Source organism: Porites lutea, chromosome 1 (assembly GCF_958299795.1).
Source record: "Porites lutea chromosome 1, jaPorLute2.1, whole genome shotgun sequence".
Lineage (NCBI taxonomy): Eukaryota > Metazoa > Cnidaria > Anthozoa > Scleractinia > Poritidae > Porites > Porites lutea.
Genome location: NC_133201.1, coordinates 39,279,987 through 39,291,801, shown reverse-complemented (window position 1 = coordinate 39,291,801; position 11,815 = coordinate 39,279,987). Strand labels below are relative to the sequence as shown.

Below are 11,815 nucleotides of genomic sequence, written 5' to 3'. Positions count from 1 at the left end.
AAAGTCTGGGTACAAACTAACATTTTTTCTCACAAGGAAGTGACTTGATCTCGTGATCAGAAATACCTTCAGTTCAGTTCAACGCCTTGATGGCCATTTCGATCTGTGAGGCTGAAACCTCTCTCTTTGGCTGGTGATTACAATAGTTCATTTTGTATTCCGAGAAGAAATTCAAGTGAATCAAAATACCAAGACATCGCGTGACTTTCTCGCCTGGAAGTCTTGGAAGCTGACGAGCTGAGCTTGCTACCGCGGCTGTTGTGCAAAAGGTGAGAAATCCTGGCGATGTTGTCTTGTTGGAAAATATGTCAGATATACTAAGATGACTCCGGTGATTTATTTTGCCCCGCAGACACTAAACAACAAGGAATTTTACGATGCAAATTTAATATTTCAAAAAAGAGGACTATCATAAGGACATTCCATAAAGGGTGTTACATGTCGATAGTTTCGAAAGTCGATTAAAATCGATCGTTGTCGATAAATGTCGAGTAGAAATCAATCGACAGGTATCTGAAATCGATGAAAGTCGATCATAAAATTTCATGGACCATCGAAGTTGGTGTTAGAGTTCGATTCTTATCCAACAAAAAAAGGATTAGAAGAAACAGTAAATATCTGCTGGCAAATAGACCTTTTCACGGTTTATGACGCCATCTTGGCTGGGGGGCAAACACCGCTAAAATTACAGTGACTGTATGGGATTTTGGCCCACTTGGAACCTCTATAATGCCGCTACAAAGAGGCGGATTTCCACAGTGAAAAAGTACTTTAGAAGACATTTGTACTGAGATTATTTTCATGAAGTATAAGGAAGAGATTTAGGTTATTCAGTTCAATTCTTTTTTAAAGCAGAGAGACAGAATCCATACCGCAATTACAATGCGAACTAAGGCGATGAATTAATCGACCGTAAACGAATTTTGAAGATTTCATACAAACCCTTCTAATCAACAGTATGCAAATTACCATGAAATAGAAGCCACATGAGAAGATTTATAATTCGAATTTTTCGGATGTCGTACTTTCGTTAATAGGTTTATTTTTTTTTGAATGAATGATATCAATAAAACTATTTAAAGTGTAGTGGCAAATGTTGGAAATCCGCCTCTTTGTAGCGGCGTTATAGCGGTTCCAAGTGGGCCAAAATCCCATGGATACATTCACTGTAATTTTAGCCATGTTTGCCCCTGCCAAGATGGCGTCATAAACCGTGAAAAGGTCTATTATTAACATCCGTTCGAAAAGTTTTGCGGCATTATTAAATCGGACGAAGGACTTTCTTGAAAGTCTGCTTGAGCTTTTGCAACATTCGTCTCCTGATTCGTTCAAAAAGTTTTTATATCCGTTTGTAAATGCGTAGCCTGTTGATTGCTTCGCAAGAGGCAGGGGTTCGTCACGCGTTCCTGCCCCACTGTCAGTGGGGCAGGAACGCGTGAAGAACCCCTGAGAACGTCTGCGTGGGAGGCTACACGAAACTCTGAGTAGCAATGAATGTTCAAGATTTAATCCAGTTCCGTCAGTCTAGTGGGGGGAGGGACAGGGGGCGGGAGGGGTACCGGAGAGAGAGAGAAAAATTTAAAAAGGCAAGCTTTCAGTATTTGTTACTGCTTACATCCAGTCAAAGAAACAAACTCAACAACGTTTCTTGACTTTCATTTAACTTTCTCCGAGGCTTAAAGCAAAATTTTATACGCGAGAGGAGTCAAAACACGAAAATTCGTTCTCAGGGTAAAAATACAGCATTGCTTCCTGTGAAATTGGAAACCTTTCCCAGTCGCTTACATCATAGGACATGAATGAGATGGCATGGCACATGTACACATCCTGGAGTAGTCAATCGATAAAAATCGGTATCGATTTATCAATCGATGAATGAATCGATAAAAATCGGAAAAACTGATTTTATTGATATCGATTGTATCGATCAATTGGTAGAAATCGATGACACACTCGTTTCCTTTATCTGTTTATCTTGATTTTTACCGATTTCATCGATCTATATCGGAGTCTAATGATATCTTTTCATCTGTTCATCCAAAAATGAAAACTGGTTTCATGCGAACAGTAAACTTGTTGACAATTCAGTTGCAGGTGAGAGTCGAAGGATCAAACAATTATCACTTTTTAAAAAAATCTTTTAAAAAAATATGAAAAATCTGATCTTTTCTTTACAACCGGGTTTAACCCATTCGCTCCTGGAGATTTTGCCGAAAAACGCTTTTTGAAGCTAGTCGAGTGCTTTTCTGGTCACTGTCGTGCTATAAAGGGCTAAAACTTACCACAAACCGGTTTACAGGTCGTACACTTGGCGGCCTTCTGATCCAGATGCAAAACATCAGCTTGCCAAGTTCGGGCATGCGCAGAAAGCAAAATTTCGAGATGGGTTTAAAAGTGACACAGCAGTCTTGACTTTTACTTTTCGCTTTTTCTCCTCCCTTCTTTTTTCGCTTTTCTTGCCTCATTTTTTTTTCTCTTGCTGGGCATTTAGTAGGCTTCATTTTGGTGGGAAGAGTTTTTAGGAAAGCTTTTAGGATCTTAGGATTAGGTGAAAGGAAAGGTAGGTGGGTAATGGAACAAGATTTTCATGATGATTTTCAGGTCAATGTCATGTGGTTTTTTGCTTCTTTCTCTGGTGTCCTTGACTGAATTGTGCTCATTCCGGTATGGTTTGAAAGATCTCTTCACTCTACACAAGTTAGCGAAGAAAGTTGTCCTTGACCGTTAAAACTGATGACGTCACAAAGGGTAGAAAGGACCTGGATCCGCACGGGCGGTTACGGGCGGTTCAGGGGCGAATGAGTTAAAATAGGCGGGTAGGTGCCCAGTCACGATTAAGACCCGGCCGCCCTTTCAAAATAACGTCGGTGTAGTTCTGGGTGTAGTTACACCCCGGAGTAGCCAATGGATAAAAATGGATATGGCAATCAAGTGATTTGAGTTCGATTTTTATTCGACAAAAAAAAGGATTAGAAGCAACAAATATCTGTTAGCAAATAGACCTTTTCACGGTTTATGACGTCATCTTGGCTGGGGCACAAACACCGCTAAAATTACAGTGACACTATGGGATTTTGGGCCACTTGGAACAGCTATAACGCCGCTACAAAGAGGCGGATTTCCACAGTGGAAAAGTACTTTAGAAGACATTTGTACTGAGATTATTTTCATGAAGTATAAAGAAGAGATTCAGGTTATTCAGTTCAATTCTTTTTTAAAGCAGAGAGACAAAATCCATTAAAATATTTCTTACTGCTGCAGAATGGTAGACCGTGGATTGATGGTAGACCGTCAGAAAATATAAACTAACATAGCACACAACTTTTTCTGCTCTCGAGCTCTAACAGACTTTAATAACCATCTTATTTTCACCATAGTAGATGGAAAAAAAATGAACGGTTTTATTTTAACAGCGATCTTGAAAAATAAGTCACGCGGTATACCAATTACATAACACCATTGCATATCAAATGTCATTGTGTTACAGATACGGGGTGAAAATGAAGGTTTGGCAGCTTTATTCGCAACGATAATATCTCTAAATACCAAGAAAAGGAAAATTATGCTGTGATTATACATTCGCACTTCTCAGAGTTTAATGACAACTAAAACTTTAAGCTATGTCACGGTAGATAATGGCGCGTGCGTGACAACAAAATTGAGGCAAAATTTGAAAGTCACTACATTCTTAAGCGCTTTTTTAGGCAGTTTGCTATCATTGACAATGATGTATCGGTTGGGAAAAGCAACAGAAATTGCCATTCTATTTCTTTATGTCGCTATAGTCTTCGTTTTGAGAAATTAAGATGTGGAAATTGCTTGTTAAAGTAAACCTTAAATGAGACACCTGTAGCAGTTACTTTCACATTGCAACTCCTAGTTTTAGCAGCTTATTAAGTAGACTGTTAGTGTAGCTATCTTCTTTTTGTTATTTCTTCCATTTTCTGTCCATCAAAACCCATCTTGGCTTTTTTTTGTAGGGGGTGGGGTGGGATGGACCCATAAGGAATGCACTTTGCTCGGTACAAACCCCAGCAAGTATTCTGAAATTCTGCCCAGTTTACAGTCGTAAGAGAAAGATCCAAGTTGACCTTTTCTCATATTCCTCCTGGCCTTTTTGTTTTGTATACAGATCTCATTATCGCATGGCTATTTTGTTTGGTATGATTTCCACATGAATTATAAATGCAAGAATGTCAATGTCATCCCTAGCCTGACATTCACTGGTAGACTGGGGCTCTGAACATCATAATGGTGGAAAAATGGCAAGAAATGTAATCTCCTTAAAACCAGAATATTCTTTGTTTTTTTTTTAAGCAATTAATGTACAGTACATTTTTACTGGTAAATGTGTCACTTGTTAGAATTAAAATCACCTCAGAGTGCAATTTTAACCAAACAAAACCTGGGAAAACTTCAAACAAGGGGTGCCAAAAAACTGTCAAGTAGTTTCGTGACATTTGAGCAATTATAATATTGTACATTACAGAGTTGTATTTGGTCTAAAATTTTATAAAAGTATATACAATTTTATAAGTGCATGAACTATTGTGAATTTTGTTTTATAAAAACATACAAAGTTTTATGAAATAAAATATAATTTTATAAAAGTATGAAGTTTGTAAAAAATATTTCATAAAATATTGTAAAAATTTACAAAATTTTATGAAATTTGATAAGATTTTATAAAACAGCTGACTAGGGAATTTTGTTTAGCTCAATAATATAATTATGTCCATATTTCAGGAACGATTTGCCTACCCAAGCTTCTCTAGCTGTCACTTAACATACTTCATGCGTTAAGGTAAACCTAAAAAGATACTAAGGGTTTTGAAAGATCACCTCTAGCTTAGATCACGAGTTAAATAATTTGATTGATGATCGTATGAAATTGGTGCTCCAAGCTGAAGACATTGAAGGAGTGAGACTTAATATTTCCGTAATTTCAAAATTGCTTATTTTTAATACAATATTCAGTACAAAATTAAAGTGGAGAGTTATATGCAGTCATAGACTACCTTTGATTATATTTTACTATTTTATTGGCATAGCAAACAATATGTTTTTTAACCTGCAGTCAGTGTAAAACATGGACTGTAGATTGCAGACCACTGTCTGGGGACTAGGTATAAAACATGGACCAAGTACGTGTCTAAAATTGGACTATGGACTGTGTTTTGAAAAACAGCTATAGAAAGGAAATGATCAGCTGAGGAATGTATGGTGGACCTGTGTAAAATGAGGGTCCCCAATGAGGCTTTTCAATCCCTTAATCCTGGCCCACAAATTTCGTACGATACCATGATCTCAAGGGTTGTTTTTGGCATCCCATCTTTTGCACAGACTTTGATCCAGAATCTCGCCCCTATTTTGCTTTAAAATCCTGAATCCTAAGCCTCAAATGAGGGAAATTATCCTGGATCCAGAAAAACCTGTTGGGGACCCTCTAAAACAGTAAGTTATAGCTCCAAGCCTCCTACACAAACATTCTTTGTCTCCTTTCGTAGTTTCCTCTCCCCTGAGTGTTTGTGAGGAAGCTAAAAAAGGCATAATCAACTGGACAGAAAAGGAAGATGATTCTGGCGCTCAAAGCACACCGAAAATGAAACTTTGAAATTCCATAAAAAGGGGAGTTGGAGGAGAATTAAATTTCCTATTTAAACCAATCAAAGATATGAAATTGAGAAATACTGTAGTCCATTAAGTTTGCTGTTTTTTAAATACAGTTTTGCAAGTGGTTTACGTTTTTAAGACAGTTAAGTTTATGACTGTAGCCTTGTAGCCCAGGCCATCTGGAGGCACTTTTTGCACTGGTTAAAAATGCTTGTCTTAATCTATGGAATCTTTGTTTACTTTTGTACGCTGCATAACTTAAAACTTTTGGTGTATGGCTTAATGTCCTTTTCTAAGTGCTCTAAACATGCATGCATACAGTAATATTCAGTGAAACAAAATAAATGGGAATTTTATCCTTGAAGTTATAGCTGTGCTACATTCCTTGTGGCCATTTTCCTATTGTAATTGTTTAATTTTTTAAAAATAGTTTACAGCTAACATATGCATCCACCATGGAGTGGAATCCTTGTTTAGCTTAATTTGTACCCTGCGTAACTAATCCCTTTGGGTTTATGACTCAATTTTCTTTTATAAGTGCTGTAAATATATGCATATGTGCTACACTCCTTGTGCCTATTACATAATGGTTACCCATTTATCTATTGTAATTATTTTATTTTATTTTTAATGGTTTACAGTGTACAAAATTAAATTTGCAACATGGCTTCTGCTGCTATACCTTCATATGCATCTACCAAGGAAACAACAAATTATGCTCGTCTGTGTCGTCTCCTGGTGGATGTAGGATCCCAAGCATTGAGAAACAAGTTTGACAGCATTCACCCACCAGCAGGACTACATGGAGTTCTAACAAAGCCTCCTGTACACCCAATACTGCAGACACTTAGAAAGAAGAGAATTCTTAATCCCACTCAATGGGCCAAGCTGTATCCTCCTTCACCTTCATCCGTATCTTCGAAAGATTTTGACGTCACACTTCTGATGTTGCTCTTAAGGAATGTATGTGGCTTGATTGCTCCAAGCACTGGTTGGGATAATCTCCCACCTGCTGGAGATACAAGTGCTGAAGCTAACATAGCTAGGGTGAAGTATTACAGAAACCATGTCTATGGACATGCCAGCCATGCATCTGTGGATGATGCCACATTTAATTCCTATTGGCAGGATATAAGTTATGCACTGGTAGGACTGGGTGCAGATTCCGCCGCTATCAATAGACTGAAGACTGAAAGCATGGATCCTGTCATTGAGCAACACTACCAACAATTACTGAGGGAGTGGAAGAAAGATGATGATAGCAGCAAGGACAGACTTGATGAGATTGAAGGTAATCAAATGAATGATCGAACTTTATATTTAAGAGTCAGAGTATTAGGCTAATTGTGGACGTGAAAAGAGCATTCCAAATACAAAATAAAAAATTAAAATAGGGATGCTACGAATCATTTTGAAGACAGGGAAGGTTCACACAAAGTTAATGTTGCTTAGTTCCAACAAAAACTGATATTTAGAATATTCTCGAATTTATGTTAATGATATATGAAAGAAATCATATATGAACTGCGGAAATTAAATGAAAATGAAGAAATGATCGTCGCAGTGAACGCAACTCATGCAATTGCGTAAAGAAGTTATAAAAAAGTTATAAAATGCCATTGCAAATGTGGTTAAGTGATACATAAGTTGAAGTAAAGTAAAGTTGAAAATGCACCAAGATTTTTATTGTGGATAAAAGAAATACCATTACTAGAATAGACTTTATTGTGTTCCCACTATTGAGCATCTTGTAACATAATTTAGAATGCAGACAATGATAAATAGTAATAATTTATTATTTACAATAAAAAAATAATGAATACAGATAAACTAAAGAATAACTAATTATTATTACAAGTATAGTAAAAAAGATGTGCTAATATGCAGATTCAAATGTCATTTAACTAAAAGGGCAGCCATAGCTGCAGATGATGCAGATTGTCCTGACTGACAAGTGATAGGGAGTTTTCGGTTATAGGAATCAGTTTAAGTAATGTTCAAAATAAGAACAGAATTGTTTTATCATTAGCTGAAATTCGAGCATGAAGCGTAAACATTTTTAACCAGTGATAAAACACGTGCTGTGCAACACATACGTCATGATGAGTAGACTGTAATGACTTTGAAAAACCAAGATTGAGTGGATAAGATCACAGATCAGTCCTGGAATTACAAATCAGATCAACTGTAGTTAAAATATGTATATAGGACAAAGTGGAGAGATGCCAACCTCTGGAGATCTAAAATCTGGAGACTCTCTTTTTATCACCCCCTTCCCCCAGAATTTCAATGGACCCCCCTTCAACAAATTGATCCAGCCCCCAATGGGAATGACTTACGACATTATATGAACTCTTACATGAAGTACATACTATAAAAATTCATCATTTTGATGCCAGAAATAATCTTTGTCAGTGACTAAATGTGTGCAAAAATGCCCCAGAAACATTACGGCGAATAAGAAAAATTCAAGTTTTGAGCTAAAAATGGGCTGACTCTCAAACTAAGGCACGGAAAAGCTCAAAAGATGATTTTATCCAGGAGATATGGTGACCCATACGGGAGAGCAGGAGATTCGCGTGTTTAAATCCTTTAGTTATTACTTGGCAAACTTGGCAAATTCAAACCGAAATCCTTGTTCAGATCACACTTTTTCGGGATTCTCTTGTACTGTGTGGCAGTTATGGCCCTCAGTGTCCTGATGATCTCAGTTGACTTTGTTGTTTTTTCGATGGCTGCCACTTTCACATACCTTGAAAAGTAGTCAAAAGCTACTAGGTAGCCCATGCCTTTCAATTCATGGAGGACTGAAGCCACCTTCTGCCAGGAACAATGGGGGTGCCATCAACTTTTTTTAATTATAGACACGGCTTGACGCGGAGTTTTATGAGCTCAACAAAATTTTATGTCATCTGACCATTAAATTATTATTAAAATGGTACCCTTTTGAGGGTTCATTTACAGTTTATAGTTAATAGGTTTTGCTATTAATCATGGCTGTTTAGAGTAGTCCCCTGAAAAATTCGGCAACTAAAAAAGGGATCTAAATCTGCAATACATTACCAATGTCTATGACATAATTTTGACCTTTGCAAGTAATGCAGTCTCTTTTCCCAACATGTTCAACTCATATCAGGAAGGGGTTGTGATCAGAGATGCCGAGACCTTCTTTATAAGTCTGAGACTTTGAGGCAAGTTTTAATTTCCGAAACAGAAATAACCAGACAAGACAAACCGTAGTACTCACCAAAATCACTTTCAATGTTTGGAGATCAAATCAGATTTTGTTATTTAGACCCCCATAACAGTGTGCAGAGTTAAGGTGTTTAAACTTCTCAAAAATTTGGTAAAGAGCAACTTAAACTGTGTTTCCTCCACTTGTAGTAGCTGACTTCTTATTCTGCCTATTTTTTTTATTTAAGGATTGTTAAAGGATATGAAGAAAGACAACGATAACTCACGAGTCAAACTTGAAGGTATGTTGGCCATTAAAAGGGTTTAATAATCAATTCCCTAGTAAAACTAAGGTGGCCGAACACAGTTTTGGCAGTTTGTGAGTGTATTCATTTGCCAAATCATGGCGAGAGAAAGGTTGCAGCTCACAAGCTGAAACTTGGCAAGTGAAAAATATACTGATGAAAGATTTTGATTGACAGGGAAAATTTGTCGTTTTCGTAGTTTCCATGGCAACATGAACGATTGAATACAACCTTAAATTTCACTTTTGCTTAGTTTACATAAAATTCGCTCATTAGATTTTCCTATAAACTTGCACACAGTTTACTATTGTTAATCATTACCATTTGAAACTTATTTGACCAAATTTTAACAGACAGGTTTTTAGATATTCAATAATGTAATTGTTCTGTAATTATTAAACGTGTCACAAAATTGTCTGTTCAACCTTCATTTTAAAGTTCTTATTATTTAAAATACGTTGAAAGTAAAAATTCTGCCAAATACCACAAAATTTTAATGAGTAGATTTTGAGAAATCCTCTTCTGTGTACCACTGCTTTTTCGCCGCCATGTTTGTGTGTGTTATTTGAAACGTACGCCGTCACACGAGTTACCGCTGACCCCCCACAAACTGTGCTCAACCACTTTAAGAGACCTTCGTTAAGGTGATTCGGTCCGTTGGGGTGGGGGTGAGAGGGGGGGGGACTCTCAGTCGTTATTACAATCAGTATGATCGACTTCTTAACTCTTCATCTCCCCTGCAGTGAAAAAACATGTTCTCATTTAGCCTGATCAATTTGCATTTTCTTTGTTTTAAGCTCAGTATCGTACATGTACATTACCATACACAAAAATTGGAACTAAAACAAAAAGTAGTATTTTGAAACACTAAATTTTGAACAAGGATAAAATTGAACCTCAAAATTTTATCTTTTATCATAATGCAAATATAAATCAAGAACGTGTACTGTGCCGTTCAATTAAAAATGTTTGCGTTTCGTATACATTACTTATCCCCAAGCCAACGAGTCAAGTTTTCCTTAAACTTTCATTTTTAATCTTATTTTTATTCTGATGGATTTCGCACCTCAGCCAGGGGGGACGAATCACAATGATGCCCATGTCTGTGAACCGATCTGTATAAACGTGTATTGCAGAGCAATACATAATAATCAAGAAAAAAATACCCATTCATTGAAGGAAGGAGTGACAAAAATTTCGGAGTTGTAAATTTATTCACGGGCAGTATTTTTGCGATAATTTTATTTTGCACTGTGATGTTATTCAGTTCACGGGCATGGTCATCATTGTCGTTCGTCCCCCCTGGGTGAGGTGCGAATTCCTCGCAGAACTGCCGCTCGTGCTCATTTTGTAGTCATAAACAAAGGTGCTGGACAGTTCTTTCTGAGCTCTGATACGAGGTAGCGTCCAATCTCAATACTTTTTTCCTGAGTTGGAAGCCACGAACAGCAGTAAAAGTCGTTGAAAATACATTGCAATACATCAAAATGTATGCAGCAGGAGTTTGAGCCAAGACTGCCAAGGGATATTTTAAAACTGTCGAAGAACAAGTCATTCTACTTCAGAGCAAAGTTTGGAGCAATTTATAGTGCTTCTAAAACTAAAGAGTACCTTTTAAAGAATAGCACGATAGGCAATCGGCTTTTGTTGTAAGAATTAGCAAACGTTGAATTTACTTGTACCGAAAATTGAAACTGGTGGCTCCTTCTACCTGATAGTAATTTATTTTTGAAATTCCAAAACAATTTCACAGCTGAATTTTGAGCGACTTTTAGTTACGGACTTCTGCTCCAACGATTTTTCTGAAATTCCTCTGGCATATTTATTATATCAATTAAAGCCGATACCAGAAATTTCAGTAAAAAATATCAGCAAATTTTTTTACTAGACGCGATTTTCTTTGAACAGTAGGGTCCTTTTAAGCGCTAATTTCTCAAGAAATATTTACCATCAATGAAATCGGAACATTTCGTATTATTGCCGAATGATATATGTTGTTTTTTGCAAAGTTTCGCAGCCATCGCGTTAAAAACCAAAAAGTTATGACGGAAAATTTGTCACAGCAAAATGCTCTGGTATTAATTACGGAGCCACCTTAAGGATCAAGTGACCACACACCCATTATCACACCCATGATAAGAAACTCTCGAACCTTTGCGGTGTTATTGTCACTACTTGCCTGATGAGCAGTAAAGATACTCTTACATATCCTCCTATGGCATGTATCTACAGGGTTTATTCGCAACTTTTCTATTGCCCATAATACACTTTGTTTGCGCTCTGGTTTGTGTAACAATTTTTTCCCAATTTCTCCTGGGTGTTACAGTCGTTCGAAGACAAATTGAAGCCCAAGCTTATGCAGAATTTGGAGGGGGGCAAACAAGATGCATTATGGGCAATGCAAAAGTGGTGAATGGATGTTTAATGTTGATATTAAACAGAGCAGCTAAAGAACATGAATGATCAGATCCTCGAAAGTGAGAGAAAAATCAGCGACAAAGCCAACCAAGAAAAAGGTATGTGTACTTATAAACTTTGTTATAAAAAGACAACAAGCCACCTTGGCTGTACCTTATAGAAGCTGTGTCACATTCTAACCTGCGCATTTTACAAACAATTTTATATCAAGCTGCTTTCAGCCTATGCGGATCGGCTCACTGTTTTCTTCCCGGTATTCCAAACTGTTTATTACTTTTTATTCTCTTCTGACCAGTACACTTTCC

General features: G+C 37.0%; 2 protein-coding genes across 2 annotated transcripts in view; one reads left to right on the top strand and one right to left on the bottom strand.

Moving 5' to 3' along the window:
- LOC140950232 (T-complex protein 1 subunit theta-like) overlaps positions 1-11,815 on the bottom strand; it is a 295,708-nt gene that overhangs the window by 112,497 nt on the left and 171,396 nt on the right. The gene's annotated exons all lie outside the window — the stretch shown is intronic.
- LOC140950110 (uncharacterized) overlaps positions 42-11,815 on the top strand; it is a 154,273-nt gene continuing 142,499 nt past the window's right edge. The window contains exons 1-3 of the mRNA XM_073399288.1: positions 42-269; positions 6,255-6,904; positions 9,036-9,089. Of these exons, the coding sequence (XP_073255389.1) occupies positions 6,277-6,904; positions 9,036-9,089 (682 nt within the window). The 5' untranslated portion in view covers positions 42-269; positions 6,255-6,276. The remainder of the gene's footprint in view (positions 270-6,254; positions 6,905-9,035; positions 9,090-11,815) is intronic.